The 19,413-nt window shown below is 43.1% G+C and overlaps 1 protein-coding gene across 2 annotated transcripts in view; it reads right to left on the bottom strand.

The window, feature by feature from the left end:
* Positions 1-19,413, bottom strand: part of ARHGAP31 (Rho GTPase activating protein 31) — a 111,675-nt gene that overhangs the window by 12,019 nt on the left and 80,243 nt on the right. For both annotated transcript variants that reach the window (XM_077776665.1, XM_077776666.1), the window contains 5 exons: positions 18,660-18,802; positions 14,510-14,711; positions 12,334-12,458; positions 5,140-5,202; positions 2,666-3,241 (listed from right to left, as the gene is read on the bottom strand). In XM_077776665.1, coding sequence (XP_077632791.1) covers positions 2,666-3,241; positions 5,140-5,202; positions 12,334-12,458; positions 14,510-14,711; positions 18,660-18,802 — 1,109 coding nt within the window. The remainder of the gene's footprint in view (positions 1-2,665; positions 3,242-5,139; positions 5,203-12,333; positions 12,459-14,509; positions 14,712-18,659; positions 18,803-19,413) is intronic.

The following is a 19,413-nucleotide window of genomic DNA, read 5'->3' on the forward strand; positions in this document are numbered from 1 at the left end:
AGTCACAGACTGTCAGAGATGGGAGGGGCCTTAAAGATCATCTAGTCCAGGGACTCGCGAGTAGGAATCATTTGCTCTCCCCCTCCCCAGGAGACATTTGGCGCTGCCTGTGGACAGTTCTGGTTGCCACAAGTGGGTGGGGAAGAGGTGGCTACTGGCATCTAGTGAGTAAGGAGCCAAGGATACTAAGCATCCTACAGAGCATAAAAACAGCCCCGCCCCCAGCAAAGAATTGCCCAGCCCACAATGCCAGGAGTGCCAAGGTTGAGAAACTCTGTTCTAATCTAAGCCTTCACTTCACAGATAAGTAAATTCAGATCCTGAGAAGTCAAGCTGTTGCCTGGGGCATAGAAATATATTCTTTACACCAAGCTACAAAGACGTATTATGATTATGACTGACACCTTCCTGTGTGACCCTTCCCAGGGGTTTTCTGCACATCAATCTGGATATATCTAAAATGAAATGATTAAGCTCTGGTCTTAAACATCTACCAAGGCAGTAGACAGGGAGGCAGACCCCAAGTCTGACCTCTGCTACTTGCAAGCGGAAGTTCCCATCTCATTGTATAAGGCTGTTTTCACAGTGCAGGATAAAGACTGAATACCTAGAACAGTAACCAATCACACAAAAGTCTTTGGAAACACTTTCTCCTCAAAGGCTTCACTTCTTCTCCTAAGCCTCACGCTGCTCCATCCACAGCAGCCCACCACACAGAGCATTCTCCAAACAGGGCATCACTTGAGCTTCTGCTCATCCTGTGCCTGTCCTGAAGGGACATCCCCCTGTCCTGAGGGGAACTGGAGGAGAAAAGGATGAATACTTATCAAAGTTCTTCTGTGAGCCAGACTGTGAATACGCATTTTATGAACATTCTCCCATTCAGACGTCACTCCAGCCCTTGAGACAGCAATCACCCCTGGCTCGGAGATACCAACCATTGTCTACTGTCACACGCCAAAAAGTGCTGAAGCTAGGATGCGAATCGGCCCAGTTGAAGTCCAAAACCTACACACTTCCCACAATATTCAGCTGCCTCTCAGCCCAGAATATCAACCACATCTTTTCTGGATGGAGAAAGCCTATTCATTTATGAAGGCCCAGCTCAAACGTCACCTCATATGGGAAGCCTTCCTGGGATCCTCCTGAGAGGACTGCCTCTTCTTGATGCCCTTTCAATCCTTTCTTAACATCTTTCATTAGGTTTCAGGGACCTAAGCACCCCCCTCATTCAAAAAACCCAAGAGGGTCTTCTGCTACTTCTGCAGCTGACCCTGTGCTGCATTTCAGTACAGTTTCTCTCCCTGGTTCATGAGCTTGCTGGGTGAAGGGAACATGTTTTAACAATCTTTGTAACTTCACAGCCCATTGTAAAGATGTGAAGGGCCATGGTGGAGTGTTTAAAAGCACAGGTTTTAAAATCTGGATTAAAATCCTGGTTTTTCCACTTCCTTGCTATGACTCATTTAGCAAGTTAACTGATTCCTCTCTAAGCAAATGGGGATAATAGTAATGTTGTGCCCGGGCTCTTCAGTAACTACCTATACCTCAGAGTTGTAAGGAGAATGGAGATAATGCATATAGAACACTTAGGACAGTGCCTGATACCGTAACAGTTGTTAAAAAAAAAGTTAGCTAATGTTAATAATGAAAGTATTCTTTTTTAAAATGTTTATTTGTGTATTTTGAGAGAGAGAGAGCAAGCAAGTGGGGAAGGGGCAGAGAGAGGGGGAGAAAGAAGATGTCAAGCAGGCTCTGTGTTGTCAACTCAGAGCCTGATGTGGGGGCCCAATCCCACAACCCTGGGATTATGACCCGTGCTGAAATCAAGAGTTGGACAATCAACCAACTGAGCCATGCAGGTGTCTCAATAATAAAAATATTCTTAAACCACAAGGAGCATTGGTTGGTTTATCTGTCAGTCATCCTCACCTTTGAGGTTCTCCCTACTTCCATTTCATGTGGCTCACAGTTGGCTGTTCATCAAAGAACCCCCTCCCCCAACTCCAAAGATGGTTCAGAGACTCACGCTTAGCCAGTCTTAGAACTGTAACTGCCTGGCAACCATAATTGGTCCAAGGCTGGACATGTGACCCAAGGCAGGACCAATCAGAGTCTTCCCCTCTTTTGATATATGGAAATTGGGAGCAAGATGCTCTTTCTCATTGCTAGGGTTGCTAGCCATGTTCTCTGCACATATGAAGTAGAAATGAGGGCTGGGTGGATGGAGAGAGGTAGAGTCTAGAAGTGTTGAATCCCTAATTCTAGCTTTTGAGCTAGAATTCCATTCTTTGAGTTTCTCCTCCTGCCTCTCACTATGTGAGTGAATAAAATAATAGGCAGCATTTATTACATTTACTATGTATTAGACACTGTTCTGAGAGCCTTACATATATTAACTAACTTAATATTCACAGAAAATGTATGAAGAAGATATGATTATGAGCACCATTCCTATTTTATAGATCAAGAAGTTGAGGCACACAGAGCTGCTAAAGACCATACAGTGAAATGGCAGAGACTGGACTGGCACTGGGGCAGTGTGGCTCCAGAGCCCATGGTATTTACCACCTCACTACAGTGTCTTGCAAACTCTGTTCAAGCAAGTTTAAGTCTTCCTTTAAACCTCTCGTAATGAAAAGAACCCCTTTCTCCCCTGCTTTACCTGTGGAAGTCTCAGCTCCCAGTGGCTTGTCCTCTTCAGGCCAACCTCCACTCTCTGAGCCCTGGAAAGAAAACTCTTCCAGGCTAGAAAGCGACTGGAGCTCTTTAGGGGGTGTTCTGCACGGGGTGCTATTGGTGCTGATGACAGCCGACACGCGGAGCGGCACGGACACCGCAAAGGGCTCCGAGATGTTCAGGGCCTTGCGCTGGTGACGGGGCGAGGGCTCCATCTGGAAGAGACTGCTGGTGAAGACAGATTTGCTGGGGCTGTCGTTCGACGTGTAGAACATACCCAGCATCTTTGGGGCTGTTTGCTCGCTCTCGGGATCCTCGATGGGCCGGAACACCTTCAGCTGCTCAGGTGGGGGCCGGGCCTGAGCACCCTCGAGTTGGCCTCGGTCACTGCTCACGTCAAAGCCCCCCTCTGCCCCCGCCGGCATCCCCTCCTGGCCCCACTCGACTTCCTGTTTGCTGAGGTCACATGAACTGCCAGGGCTGGTCGAATGCAATTTTGCTGCCGGAATGAAAAACCCACCAGTGGTGACTGTTCGATTAAAATTTCCTTTGGTTTCTTTCCCTGGTGAAAAAGCAAAGAGACACGTGGTCAGCTGCTGGGGCACACATAAGACTATACAGCCTTCCAGTAAGGGAAGGTGTACAACAGCTGAATACTGGAAAGGCGTTGCGTTCTAGCCACCTCATAGAGACACGTGGATAACATTTGGTTGACGGGAGAGTAAGCGTCTTCTCACGTGCACAGAATGTTGGCACGATGCCCTGACAGGACCAATTGCTGTCATCAGATGTATCTGTTTTAAACTTTGCAGGTAGAGCAGTCTTCCCAAGGTCCCAAGGTGGCCACTGCTAAGGTTGCTAAACAGAGCAGTCATCCACCAAGCACTAAATGTAGATCATGAAAAAAGAAAAAAGACAGGCAGGAGATGGCAAAATGATGTTTGTTCAAAAGGAAGGAGAAGACAAAAAGGGCAAAATAACAGACTTTTGTTTTATTTTAAAACTCAAAAATGTATTGTTTTAAGCCTCCTCTGGCAGATGGACTCAAACGACTTCCCAGCAAGGAAACAAATGTTAGACCTTTCTCCCTTTTCCCAGGCTTCCTCCTGCTGATTCAGGGGATGAGAAACTAGAAATGTAAATTAATGAAAAGTTAGAAAGCCCAGTTGTGAGGGGCAAGTTCCCAACCAACTTAAAAGTGAAAGTAAAGAAGAGAAAAACCCGTATGGGAAATAAATTGCAAGATAACAAGTGGATTATCCGGGATCGGGAAAATAATTCCCAGCAATGTAAGGGCTGTGCTGGACATCTTATGTAACGTGAGGTTTGAACATTATGTAGGGGAAGGACATTTTGAAATAATAAATTCTCTAGAATAGGGCAATAACTGCCTCAAAAATTTTCAAAACCAAAGCAAATGGATGACTAGAAAGGTGAGAAAATGCTAAAAGGATCGCATCAGCTTAAAAAGAGTTCACTATCGGGGTGCTTGGGTGGCTCTGTCAGTTAAGCATCTGACTTTGGCTCAGGTCATGCTGAGAGCTCAGAGCATGGAGCTTGCTTCAGATTCTGTATTTCCCTCTCTCTCTATACCTCCCCTTCTTCTCTATCTCTCTCAAAAATAAATAAACATTAAAAAAAAAGAAAAGTTTGTTATTTTACAAGTTCACAATTATTTTTAAAAGGTTGTTCTAAAGATTTTCTGCATTGTTTCAGGCTACTTCCTTTATCAAAGAGCAAAATGTTTTGTATTAAGGGAGCTGGAATGTCATGGGGTAAAGGCAGGAAGCCCTGTACCTCACAACCTGTAGCAGTGCTTGTTGGCTGCTTAAGGAAAAAAACAAGGGCAAGAGGTACAGGGAGGTCAGCCCTTAAGACCAACGTGGTGAGGAGCCACTCTGGTGATGTGTCACCTTGCATGCAACTCTACACACATCTACTCCACCGAAGGATGGCCAGCTACGTTGCCAGGCTGGTGCCCATCACAGTTTACTGATAAATGAATGAATGAATGAATTTACTAACTCAAAATCATGACCTGACAGCCTATGGGAACATGCAAATTCAAGACACATGAGTACCTAGGCACTCAACCATGAGGTAAAAACCAATGCTCAGCTCTTCTTTATGCCCAAGGGGGAACCCCCCTCTGTCTTGATTCTCAGGAGTTGCCCTTTTACCTGGTTCAGATTTGAGTGTAAAATGGCTGCCATCCAGCTGTGGTTAGAGGAAGGCTGGAGGAGCAGGATGGCCCTTTAGGACAAGACCTGTAGTGTAATGGGAGGGGGAGGACTAAGGCAGGGGCTGTGTGAACCCTTTGGGTTCAGGGTTCAGGGGGGATTTGCGACTAGGGGTGTGCATGATTGTGATGAGATGAGCAGCAGGCAGGTAGCTCATGAAGGCAGGTCTGGTGTAGGAGCTCCTGTCTCCCGGTAGTAATCCCCAGTTGTGAGATCTCACCTTCCACAGGCACTGAGCACAGCGAGTCCATGCTTTTAGCTGGTCGGATAGTAGCCTTTTCCACTAAAGACAAAAGAAAAAAATTTCCCTGATGAATACATATTGAGGCAAAGCGTTCAGAACAACAGGTCAGGCTGTACCTACATGAGAGAACTTTCTTCAGGAAAGTTTTTCAAGTGTTTATAATTTTCCCCTTTAGAAAACATTCCTCATTTTACTCTAGATGCTCCTACTTTCATGATGGGACTGAGCTTATAAAAACAGAGCATCTGTATACCAACGTTTTATTAACATTTTAAAAGCACAGGTAAATTACAATTTTGTCAAATAGCTGTTAGCAAATGAGGAGCCCTGAACCCGATTTTATTATACCAAGATTCAACCATGGCATAGAACACATGGAGTTCCAGGCCACCCCTTCTATGCAGAGCAGGATTCTTGGCTGTAGCCACATCTGACAGCACCCAGGAATTGGGTACAGCAAGTGAGAGGGCCCAAGGGATTGAAGTCCCCTTTCTCCCCCATGCAGGTCTGCTCCTGACATCTGCAGACTGGTGGCTTCTCCAAATGATCTCACCCACCAGCCTTACCCTGGAGCAGATCCAGACCAAACCAACCTTTTTATGAGCACCTGCTATGTGCTCTCTGTGTCCTTTGTGCATCTTTGTAAGACACCTAGGCAGATTTGGGGAAGAATGTAGCTTAAAGAAGTAAACAGTTATTCCAGGGACAGGATTAGGCGCTTCAGAATGTCATCTCTTCTCTGGGAGCTGAACTGGCTGAAAGATAGCTCCTCCTAGCAAGCTTGGTAGGAGGGGGAAGAGGGCAGTCTGGAAGCTGAGTGGGTGGCCCAGGACTCGTGGCTGTAAAGTTAACTCTAGGTTCAGACAAATCTGGCTTTGAATCCCCACTCTGCCACCTTGGGCGACGTGAACTCAGATATGTGGCTGACTTTTTCTCTAAACTTCAGTTTCCTCACATGTAAAATGAAGAAAAATAGAGTTGTCGTGAGAAATGCATGAGTCGCGCATATAAAAATAATAATCAGGTTGTACTAACCTGATTATATTTTTATATAAAAAAAATAATCAGGTTGTACTAACCTGATTATATTTTTATATAAAAAAAATAATCAGGTTGTACTAACCTGATTATATTTTTATATAAAAAAAATAATCAGGTTGTACTAACGCAGAACAGAGTCAATGCTCAACAACAAGTAACCCTCGTTGCTGTTGTTCTTTAGGATAAACCAGGGCTCAGCAGCAGGAGAGATTCAGGAGTTGGTCTGTAAGAAGCACTCGGAGTTGGCCCCAACTCAAACTGAGCTGTTTCATCCTTCTTTTAAAGTTCCCCCATTTTCCTCCTTGCTCCAAACTCTGTTATCTCTGAGAGGCTCTGAATTAGCCCCTTGGCCTCCTGGCTCAGGGCTTCCCTCTGCCTGGGGTCCATAGGGAGAGGACAGAGTCATCTTCACGCAAACCCTTGGAAATAATAAGACTGCCTCCACCTCCTTACTTCTAGTAGGCTAAAACTCTTGTCCTTTCAACATCTGCTATTTCCACAAGTTTACAAACTGACTTACTATCCTAAGACTGCCTGGCCAGTGTCCCTTCCTTCTGAGACAAGCTTTTGCCTTTGTTTTCCAGAGGCTGCCTTTCTGGACTTCCTCTGGGTTCCATGTGACAGACTTCAAAGCCAGTGACCAGATGACACTAAGTGTCATGGAGGACGGACAACAGTTGTCTCTGCACAGCCACCAGTGTTCACTTTTTATGTTGGACCCTCTTTCTGATGATGCAGCCTTGGTGGCCACAGCTGCTGATTTTGGGAACAGTTCTCAAGGATTTCCTGGCTCCATTTCTGGATAGAAACTAAGGATTCCTTGGCCTGTGTCTATATTTAGATTATATTTTTCTGTCTGGGACCTTGTCTTGGCCTCATGGAGGTAAATCCACCAGTTTTCTGGCAGCTTTGGGGTCCCTCAATCCCCTCTCTTAGATTATCCCTACGGTTTTGGGACTTCCCTGCTTAAAGGCCATTCACTTTGGAGAGTTCCTTGGACTCTCCTGTTGGGCAATATACAAATTCCAGTGCATCAGTGACTGGGAGACCCCAATGTGATGCATCTTCATTTGGTCAATACCCCATTTTTTCTTATCCTTTATTTCTTATTTATGTTCAACTTTCTAAATATGGGTTAACACCCCTTATCTACCCCCCTCCAAAAAAATCCTCAATGCTATACATGGTGAAACAATTTTTAAAAGTCCCTTAGTCATGGAATTTAGAAAATATTTTTAAAAATTATTTCAATATGTGGGGCGCCTACTGGCTCAGCGGCTTAGCATCTAACTCTTGATTTCGGTTCACGTCATGTTCTCACGATTTGTGAGTTCAAGCCCTGTGCTGGGCTCTGTGCTGACAGTGCAGAGTCTACTTGGGATTCTCGGTCTCCCTCCCACTCTGCCCCTCTCCTGCTCATGCACTCTCTTTCTCTGTCTCAAAAATAAACATTATTTAAAGAAATTTAAAAAATTATTTAAGTATGTTAATCCACTGATTGACCTTTTTCACATGCATATTTCAACAGTGAGTCCATGAGTCACTTAACAGAGACCACATTGGTGGATATGACCATAAGTTCCCCCCATCCCTGGTCTTTAGTTTTGAGGGTTTCAGCAATCCTCCTCTGTGAAAAGTGGGCATGGAGGCAATAGTCAAGGTCAGAGAGCCACTTGTATTGGCACTGTTGGCTCTTCAATTTCACCTCTGCATCCCATCAAAATTCAGCCATTCTAGTGATCTATTCCTTATTAGTTTGTTCACATGGTTTTAGATCAGTAGCTTTCTTTTTTTTATTAATTTATTTTTTTATATTAATTGTTTTAAGTTTACATCCAAGTTAGTGAGCATATAGTGCAACAATGATTTCAAGAGTAAATTCCTTAATGCCCCTTACCCATTTAGCCCATCCCCCACCCACAACCCCTCTAGCAACCCTCTGTTTGTTCTCCATATTTTAAAGTTTCCTATGTTTTTGTCCCTCTCCCTGTTTTTATATTATTTTTACTTCCTTGTGCTCATCCGTTTTGTATCTTAAAGTCCTCATATGAGTGAAGTCATATGATACTTGTCTNTTGGGATGTATGTGTCCCTTCGAAGCAGCATACCTGTATCCCTTGGATAAATACCTATTAGTGCAATTGCTGGGTCACAGGGTAGTTCTATTTTTAATTTTTTGAGGAACCTCCATACTGTTTTCCAGAGTGGCTGCACCAGTTTGTAAGACCGGTAGCTTTCAAGCCTGGCTGCATTTCAAAATCACCTGGGGGACTTTCTAAAAATGATCAGTACTCTGGCTTCCCCACAGACCTCCTGAGGCAAAGCTGCTATGAGTGTGAACCTCTGAGGTACAGCCAGGCTTAGACCCCCTGGCCAGGGACACCCTGTGCATTCTATGAGTTGACCACCTTTTGATCCAGCACCTTGAGCTTCTTCCTTTTGAAAACCACTCGGGTTAGAAATCTTCCTAAGTCAAGGACAAGGCAAATCATTCATTTCATTTTTACTCATTTGTTTTGCTCTATTGTTTTTGACCTTTTGTTCCTTGGCAAACTTTTTTTATTATATCATTGATTCTGTAACTAGAATTCTCTCTTTGATGTGCTTAAGCAAATCTCTTTATTATTAGATCAGGAGTTTCTTGCCAGGTACTCCTCCCCTCAAATTCTCCTTAAAAAATCTTAATTTCTGATTTGTATCAGAAACCTGCCCTCTTCACCTGAGGTATCTTTCCATTTGCAGAAAGACATGTTTCCCCATATAGCTAATGTTGTAGATGCCTACCCAGAACCAATTTTCCTTCCTCCTTCTCACAGATCTCTTGAACTTTTTTGGGTGCATCTGAGTGTAATACCATTCCTCATGCCAGTGACTGGTTTAGGAAGCCGTGACTAAGCCAATCAGCAAAGGGCATTCCCTTGGCCACAGGAATTGATCTATATGACTCAGGTGAAGACAACGGAGATAGGGTTGGGGGTGCTATGATGAGAGATTGCTGGGAAAGAAGGGTCCCTGCTTTTAGGTACAAGTTACCAGAAGTGCTGTCTTTTCTCCTTCTGGACATAGTGATAGTCAAACGTAAAGCCTAGAAGCACTATAGCCACTTCGTTGCAGTGAAGAAGCCAGTCTGGAGATGAAGCTGACCCACTTGGGAAGCCACAGCTGAGGAAAATATAGGGGAGTGGAGACAGAGCCACTAAACCACCCTGACGCCTTCCCTACATCTGGGTGTCCAATTACAGAACCCCGTAAGTTCCCTCACAGCATAAGCCAGTCGAGGTGGATGTGCTATTATTTCCAGCCTAAATTATTATACCTGCTGTCTATCCCCTGTGACATCTCTCATTACTCCAGTAGGCAAAGGTGATGATTTCTAACATCTGTGCTTGGCATACAGTAATCAGTGTGTTCAAGGAAAATCCTTAAAAATATTTTTTCTTGTTTTTCCTATAAGCATTAATTTCCACAAATCTTTATTATTAAAAACTTCAAACATTCACAAAATTGGGACATCTCTAAACCTACCACCCAAGTTGACATTTGCCATATATTTGCTTTCTCTATATTGCCATGTATTTCTACATCTGCATCTACCTAGTCACTTATATTTTGCCGAATCATATGAAAATGAGTTTCGATATTTTGACATTTCATCTTTAAATACTTTAACTTCAGCATATGCCTCATAAGAACCATTAGCACCCTATGAAAATTTACAATTCCTTAACATAATCTAATAATTTATCTGTCCCCCAAATTATCTTTTGTAGCCCTTTTTTTCAAAGGATCCAATTGAGGTTTGCTCATTGCATTTGTACATTTACTCTTTATACCTTGTTTTCATAACTACTGCCCCTTGTTTTTATTAAAAATCAGACTTTCAATCTATAACACTAAAGTGATTGTGGCAGATTTCTTTGGACTTCCGTTTCTGACACAGTATTCAGCTGGATTGGTTATATTCCCCATTGTATAGTGATTCCCTTATTTCTTTATTTTTTTTTAAGTTTATTTATTTATTTTGTGATAGAGAGAGAGAGAGGAAAAACACGAATGAGGGAGGGGCAGAGACAGTATCCCCAGCAGGCTCTGGGCCATCAATGCAGAGCCTGACATGGGTCTCAAACTCAAACTGTGAGACCATGCCCTGAGCTGGGATTAAGAATTGGACACTTGAATCCTTAACCTACTGAACCACCCAAGTGCCCCGATTCCCTCAGTTCTTTCCTGTACCAATTCCTATTCATTATTCAGATATAATTCCCATAAGCCAACACTCTTATTTAAAATTTATAACCCTGGCATGAGTCATAGGGGAGAAGGGACAGATTTCCTTATAGTACATTTCAATTAATAAATGTAGACAGAGTGATGGAAACGGAAAATGACCATTTGGCAAACACCACAGTAATAACTGTTGTAATAACAGTAACAACTTTTGTGAGCAAGAATCACTGCTGGATGCTAAAATTCAGGAATGATATTATGATGAGAAACAGGTTATTTGCATTGTCTCAAAATATCTCCTACAACCTACTTGTTCGTTGGAAAGAAAAAAAATAGTAATAAAATTTTGTAGATGGCACTTTAGCCAAGTGATCAAAGTTAACATCACCAGCGCTAAGATACTGACATCATGTGCCTCCTGACATGACCCACAGAGACAGGCACAACATTCATAACCTCAACTGAATCATGAGAAAACATCAGACAAATCCAGCCTGAGGTGGTATGTTCTACAAAATAAATGGCCATACTCTTCCAAAGTGTCATGGTCAGAAACACTGAGGAAATATCCTAGACTGGAGGTGGTTAAGGAGGCATGAAAACTGAATGCAATGTGCATTCCTGGACCCAGAAAAGGAAGGACATTAGTTGGATGATTGGTCAATTACAAATAAGGCCTGTAAATTATTTAGTAGTATTATATTGATGCTAATTTTCTGGCTTGGCTCATTATATTATGGTTAATATCAGAAGCAGCTGCATGAAGGGTACAAAGGTTCTCTGTCTACTACTTCTGCAACTTCTTTTGTAAATCTAGAATTATTTTTTAAAAAAAGACTCCCTAGTTAATCTTTATGTTTTAGGTCTGCTGAGTTTGACATGGTCAAACCAAAGACCTAAGAAGCAGAGCTAGGAAAAAGTTAGATATACACATACATATCTATGATGAATACATATTTATAAAATCTCTGTCCCTGGTTTATAAGCATGGGGCTGCTAAAACCCATGTAACTTTCTGGGTCATAGGAGTGTCTTTTGTTCTAATGAGGCCACTCTGAGTGGGTTCCTGGATGGCTCCTGGTTGAGGGCCAAGCCATGATTAGAAGACCAAGCCATGATTAGAAGCTTGAAACTTTCAGCCCCACCTCCCATTCTCTTGAGAGGGGAGAAGGGCTGAAAATGGAGTTAATGATCAATTAATAACCAATTATGCCTAGGTGATGAAGCTTCCATAAATCTCAATAATATGGGATTCAGAGAGTCTCCATATGGGCAACAAATCCATCAGCAGGGTGATGCACCCCAGCTCCATGGAGGAGACAGATGCTCCTGTGCTTAGGACTCTCCCAGACCTCACTTTATGTATCTTTTCAACTGGCTGTTCATCTGTATCCTTTATCATATCCTTTAATAAATTGGCCAACGTAAAGAAGTGTTTCCCTGAGTTCTGCGAGCTGTTCTAGCAAATGAATCAAATAAAGGAGGGATCTTTTGAACCTCTGATATACAGCAGGTTGGTCAGAAGCACAGGTGACAACCTAGGCTTGTGACTGGTACCTGAATTGTGAGAATGTGTGGAGTGGGAGGCAGTCCTGTGGGACTGAGCCCTTAACCTGTGGGATCTTGGGATCTGATGCTGTCTCTGGGTAGACAGTATCAGAATTGAGTTATGTTGTAGGACACCCAGTTGGTGTAGCAGAGAATTGCTTGTTGTGAGGAAAAACCTCCACACACTTGGTGACCAGAAGTGTCAGAAGTAAAGTGCTATGTAGGTAGTGAGGAGATACACGTGAGAGAAACAGTAGGGAAGAACTGGGTTTTTCCCTATGCAGAAGACAGACTCAACTGAGCTTTTCTAAGACAATATATATCTCATAAAATATAACTCCTATTGATTCTTACCTGAGAGCCTTTGCCCTCTCACAAATACACTCCCATTTCTACTCAGCTTTGATTTGGAGTCTGATCCAGAACGTCCCAGGTTAAATATTGATTTCCACTTCTTTGATTTACTGGAGAGCTTTCTTCTAAAAGAGCCAAACCATAAGAAAAGGTTAGTTTGGTAACTAGTCCTTTCAGTGGGACGTTCAAATTGAGAAAGAATAGCCCAGTCATGTTCTGATGTTTCAGGAAATCCCTCTCTAAAATCCAGTCTGAGCCTGAGTGTGGCCCTGTCTGGGGATTCCCTGGATGACCAAGCTAGGCTTTCATATTCCCCAGGGCAAGGGGCAGAGGTGTGCTATTAAAGGCAGGTGTGAGGGCAGACAGAGGCAGGGATGTGTGGGAGACTCAGAGGTCACAAGAAAGCACACAGTTCTGGGGATTCTGGTAAGCACTGCAGGTCCTAGGTTTTCAAAGACACCTATTTTTTGTAGGTGTGAACTCAGAAGACCATAGAGCTTGGCGGTGCACTGGGGCCATACTGCTAGGTCATCCACAGGTGAGGCAAGGGCTGGCAAAGACTTCTGTGGACTGATAAGGGGGTGGAAGACAAAGTGACTTGGAAAAGAGTCTGGCCTGGGCGAGCTGGAGGCTGCTGGGTGTAGTCAAAGATCACTGCAGGGAAAGGCAGAGGGTAATTAGTGTGTCTCTGGCTTCACTCTCATTTCCCTGATGCCTCTCACCAGGCTGCCTCAAGTAGGAGGCAAAAAAGGAGAGGGCTAGACTGGGTCTGGAGAGGCTCATGCCACCAGAGGTCACCATAGAGACCTTGTCCTGCTCTGGTTTGCCCAGCTATCAAATTTCATAAAGTTTCCTGATGAAACTCTACAACTTGTGGGTTCCACAAAGGACCTTTTCTCCACAGGGTTCCCATAGAACATCCAGGTGTCAAGCCCAACATGTTTTTTTACAATCAGTCAGAGATAGATCTGCAGTACTTGGTGGTTTCCTTTAGATCTTTTTTTTCCCCCCAAGCACTTGGCCTAGGATCTATTTTATAGGGTCACATACCCTGGGATATGGTGCACCCTCTATGTGGTTAAGGCACAGAGTTAATGCACTTGAAGGTCCTTCTGAAGTACTCTTCTTTTTGATCCTGGGGTGGAAGTCTTATTCTCCAGGGATGTAGGGAGCAAAGTAATGGGGCTTGGTCTAGAAGGAGCATGATCCATGCATTTTAGGAAATGGAAGGGTTTCTTGCCAGGTGAGTTCTAGGTGTGCCATTCCCAGAACAAGCATTGTGACAAGTGCCCCTACTGCTGTGTAATATGGTAGCACTTGTTCCCCCTCCCCAAAGGGAAGCAGCCCCATCACTTTGGGGATGACGCTGACAAGAAGTCTGAGGTGTCTATTTTCATACCTTTTTCTACTGACCAAACATTAAGGATGACCATCTCCAATGAAATTTTGCCTTTCAGCCCTTCCACCTACTGTCTGCCTAAAGTTTAGGACTCCTGCTTCAATCACTGCCTACTATTTATAGTAGAGTGTTAAGGTGAGGGGAGGAGGGATGTGTGGAGACTAGAGTTAGAACAGAGGAAGCAATAAAGAAAGAAAATACCCTAATAATAAAAATGATGTTCAGTTTGGTTTGGGTGGGGCAAGGAGAGCTCTGACAGGCATGGAAGAAGGAACAGAAGCCAGGAATATGTGTCCCCGAGTGCTGCGTGCCCAGAGCTCTCAGTCTACAGTGGTGCTATTTGTCAGCTTATCCTCCATTCGTCTCTATGGTTTTAATAATGTTACCTGGAGGTGGAGGATGGGGGCAGGAGGTCAAGTTTTTTATTTTAGCAAACTTCCTTCTGAAAATATCAAGACTGTTTTATCTAAACTAAGGAGTAAGGGATTTTAGCAATGATTCTTGACCCCTACGAGCCCCATCCCCTTCATGGTACTTAAGGATCTCTGGTGGGAAAGCGGGGCTTGATAACTTTGGGGCAGTGAATGAAGACATTAATCACTGGTGAGAAAGAGCTGTGAAGATAGCTCCCTTTTCTTCTTCTGGAATGTTCCCTTACATCCCAACCCAGCCCATACCCCCAACCCATGCTGCCACTGTGGCCTTGAGACTATATAACTTCTTCCTCTATCCTCCTCCACCCAAATGTTTCCCAGAATTTAAGAGAATGCTGCTTACTTGTTGTCTGGTAACTCAAGAACCGTGTGGAAAAGGGTGCCCATGGGAGGAGGGACAATTTCAGGCAAGCTATTCTCCCTCCTTTCCTTCCGAGCAGGATGGTTAGTAGCTAGGCTCCGAGCCTGAGCTTCCTCCAGGCTCACCAGCTTCATCGGCAAGGAGAGGGCTGGCAAGGTCAGGCTCTTCATGATGGGCGGGTTTTCTATACAGAAAAGAAAAGAGCTGTCGTGGAAGGAGCCATGTACATCAGGTCTAGCCAGGTTCCCCATCCACAGCCCCTCCATTCCTGACTTCCTGGTAGAGGGCTTCTGGAGGTTGGGGGGATTTAGGGTGGAGGCTGCCCATAGGAAACTAACAACCTGATGGCCAGACAGCCAGCAGGCACACAGGGCTTCAGGAGGTAACCTGTACTTCTTGCACTTTTCAGAAAGGGACCATTCATCCATTCATTCATTTACTCATATGACAAACAAACCTGGAGTAGTTATTTTTCATTCATTCCTTTCTTTCATGCACCACCTCTTCCTACATGGTGTCTATAAGCAAGTCTGAAAACTCTACCTTTGAAATGTATCCTGAATCCAGCCACCTTCCTTCTTTCCACTGCTAACAGGATAGTCCAGGCCACCATGACTGCCTACCTGATTTCTGCCATTGCTCCTTAACTGGTCTCTTTGCTTCCAGGCTTGCTGCCTTTCAGTCTCTCCTTCACACAGCAATCTGAATGCTCAGACTCTGCACTCCCTGCTCAAAATCCTCAAATGCTTTCCCATGGCACTGAGAACAAACAAACTCCTGGCCTGACCTACAAGGATCTTCCATCTGCTTTCCCCGTCCTCCTTGCCCACTGACCCAGTGGTCTACAAAAATATACCGTAAAAACTTCTTAATGTAAAAAACTAAAAACTATACATATATACTACTTTATTAGTGTTATATATAACAGAAATGTACAAAATCATAGAAATTACAAAGTATACAATAGAAATGAAAAAGAAATTCTAATCGTTTCTTCCAACACCTGTAGTTTGGTCTTTTGGTCTTTGGTGTCCCCTGCTGAGGCACCACACTTTGGAGACCGCATTGGCTCTAGCCACACTGGCCTACTTTCTGTACCACTATGAGCCCCTTTCCACTTGAGAGCTTTTAGACTCTCTGTCCTCTTGTGTTTGTAACATTCATCCCCAAGATCCTCACATGACTGGTTCCTTTTGTCATAAGGTCTCAGTTCAAAGATCACTTCCTCAGAGACCATGGCCACTCTGTACCAAAATAACACCCCCAAACCACTGACCATTGCATTACCCTGTCTTATTTATGTTATGTGATAATGTTTTTGTTTGGAAGCTTGTATATTGCCTGCCTTCCTAACCAGACCATAGCTCTCTGCAGGTTAGGGTCTGTGCTGTTCTGTGCACTGATATGTCCCCAGTGTGTAGAACAGTGCCTGCCACCTAGAAGATGCCCAATGCATATTTGTTTTAATGGATCTTGCATATACCACAATCTCTCTGTCTCATCACTCTCATTTATTAAATAAAGGTATTAGAGTCTATGACTTCCAAAATCTTTCCAATCTGAAATAGAACCCTATTTCTAAATCTAAAATTCCAGAGGATATGGCTTCTTCCATTTTGTGTAAATATTAATTATGTTATCTTACCAAAGTCCATACAAATTCATAATAAGAATATTTACATGAAATGCACTGAATAATAAGTGATGGAGACAATCAAGAGTTAAAGGCTCAGGGTGCCTGGGTGGCTCAGTCGGTTGAAGTGTCCGACTTCGGCTCAGGTCATGATCTCATGGTTCGTGGGTTCAAGCCCCAGCTCTGTGCTGACAGCTAGCTCAGAGCCTGGAACCTGTTTTAGATTCTGTATCTCCCTCTCTCTCTGATCTTCCCCTGCTATGCTGTCTCTCTCTCTCTCTCTCTCTCAGAAATAAATAAAACATAAAAAAAATAAAAAAAAAAAAAAACAAAAAAAAAACCCCACTATCAGTCATGGATAGGATTTGCTGTCTAGAAGAACATTTGCCAAAAGTCAATTCTCCACAATAGTTTGGTGATCTATTTTCCTACTTTTTTGTCCTCACAGAGGCAGCATCGAGTTAGGGAAAGAGCAATGGGCTGAAAGAAGAAGTTCAACGTTCAGTCTCACCAGTTGCTAGTTGTGTGGCTTTGGGCAGTTACTAAGCTCTTCTGGTTCTCCAGTTCTTCACATATAAAATAGGATTAATAATAACTTTATGGTGGTTGTTGTGATAAGTCAATGAGATGATGTATGTGGAGCACATGCAATCATTCCTGGCACAGAGTAAGTCCCCAATAATTTACTGGTTGATTCAAAAGGATGAATGAATGAATGTATATTCTCACCTACCTTCAAAAAGGATTTATATAGCTTACAATAATGGGAGATTTAAGGTAAAGATAAAGGAAACATTAGTCACTCCTAAGAATATAACCAAAAGAATTGGAAACATGTGTTCACACAAAAACTTGTACAAAAATGTTCACAGCAGCATTATTCATAATAACCAAAAAGTGGAAACAACCCAAATCTCAGATGATGAATGGATAAACAAAATGTTGTATATGCATACAGTGGGATACATATTATTCATCCTTAAAAAGGGATGAAATACTGATACATGCAACAATATGGAAAACCTTAGAGAACATATGCTAAGTGAAAGAAGTCAGTCACAAAAGACCACATGTTGTATGATTCCATTTATATAAAATGTCCAGAAGAGGCAAATCCCTAGAAATAGAAAGTAGATTCATGGTCGCGAGGGTCTCGGGGGAGAGCGAAATGTGCAGAGACTGCTTACTACGTATGGGGTTTCATTTTGGAGTGATGCAATGTTCTGAAATTAGATCGTGGTGACAGTTGCACAATTCTGTGAATACACTAAAAACCACCAAATTGTATACTTTGAAGTGATTAAAATCGTGAATTTTATGCTATGTGAGTTTAAAATTTTTTAAAGAAAGGTTATAAACCACATAGAGGACAGGGTAGGGGTGGGAACAATTTACCAGGAATTAAAATTTGATGTTAACTGCAATTGATTATTCTGATGGTTACACTTGTTTCTTCTAAATACATTCACTGAACTAGAAAAGAATGCTTTAATCAGCTAACACAAATATTTTGTAGATAGGATTCTCATACATCACTGATTCTCCAAGTGTGGACCTGACCAGCGGCAGCAACATCACCTGAAAACTCACTAGACACAAAAATTCTCAGCAGCATTCCAGACATACTGACTCAGAGGTTCTGGGGATGAGGTCCAGCAATCTGTGCTTTAACAGCCCTCCAGGTGATTGTGATGTATGCTGATGTTGGAAAACTCACATAAGTGGTAGTTACAAGGCTTCTTGATCAACTAGATCTTGATCTTTTATTTTTACAAATTCAGCTCACAGGAGTTCAACGACATAAGCCAATTCACTCCTAGGGCTCATTACGTCATTATGAGAGCTATAGGAAATCATAGTCTTACATCTTACCACATCCAGCCTACAATAGTTCTATCTGTTCTCACGAACAGAGGGTTGGGATGCTAACTACTCTGCATATGCATGCCCACAGGTACACACTCATTTTTGTAAGCCTTTTGTCTGGTGCAGGGCAGAACAAAGTAAGCACTCAGGAAATGCTTAGGAAGGGAACACATTCTGAATATACACATGAGTATGAACATGCTGCCTCTTAAATCAAAAACTCTGAGATGAACACACAAGGGTTTTCTGAAATACTATACTGAAATTAAATTTGAAATCTAATAGTTAAAAGGGAGACATGTTGCCTGTAGATAATAACCCAGAGGGTATAACAACTCACTAAAACCAATTTGTGATTATTCCAGTGCGGCACGCTGCATTCACGGATAGGCCAGGCATGCAGCTGACCTGAAACACGCTACAGCCACCTACAGACACATCTTGCTGCACACAGACAAATGTTCACATATGCACCATCCCCAGACACTAACACACAGAGTAGTCAGCACACACACACACACACACACACACACACACACAGCCAACCCTCGGAGCTAGAATCAAGCCCACCCTAACTTATTCTGGGGCCCCGTGACTAAGGAAAGGAAGAAGGATGCCAGATGGAGCCATTACCATTGTTCTCCAAAGACCCAGGAGTGCCGTTGTTAAAGATTTGATCCACATGATTCAATATGAACTCAATCACCACCTGCTGGACGCGAACTGCAAGGAAAGCAGCATCTCCATTCCAACCAGTGGCTTCGATCTCTTTGGACCTAAATCATGGACGAAAGACATTCAGGGAGTGAGTCTGCCCCATAACTGAAAGTAAGTAAGGGGAGCCAGTGGACCTTCTGTACAAGCCCCATCTCCTAAATGTATACACTTCGTTCATCTCTAGAATATTTTAACTATGTAGGACCTATTAAAAGGACTCTACAAAGTCTGTGAGGCTCAACACACTGAGCAACTTTATTAAAATTTTAAAAAATTGTTTACTTATTTTTGAGAGAGAGAGAGCAGGGGAGGGGCAGAGAGAGAGGGAGACATAGAATGTGAAGCGGGCTCCAAGCTCTGAGCTGTCAGCACAGAGCCCGATACAGGGCTCGAACCTATGAACTGCGAGATCATGACCTGAGCCAAAGTCAGGACACTTTACTGACTGAGCTATCCTGGCACCCCATGAACAAATTTAAAAAACAGTAACCATGTATCATACATTGTTAGACTATAAACACTGTATTACTGAATATACAGGATTTTTTTTTTCATAGGATCTCCTTCCACCCCTACCCAATTGTTCTATGGGGTAGGATCATTTATGAAGTCATATGAAGCAGTGACCCCACCAAAGCCAACAAAAGCCAATAAGCCCCAAAGACAAGAA

Source organism: Crocuta crocuta, unplaced genomic scaffold, assembly GCF_008692635.1.
Source record: "Crocuta crocuta isolate KB4526 unplaced genomic scaffold, BGI_CrCroc_1.0 scaffold87, whole genome shotgun sequence".
NCBI classification, from domain to species: Eukaryota; Metazoa; Chordata; class Mammalia; order Carnivora; family Hyaenidae; genus Crocuta; species Crocuta crocuta.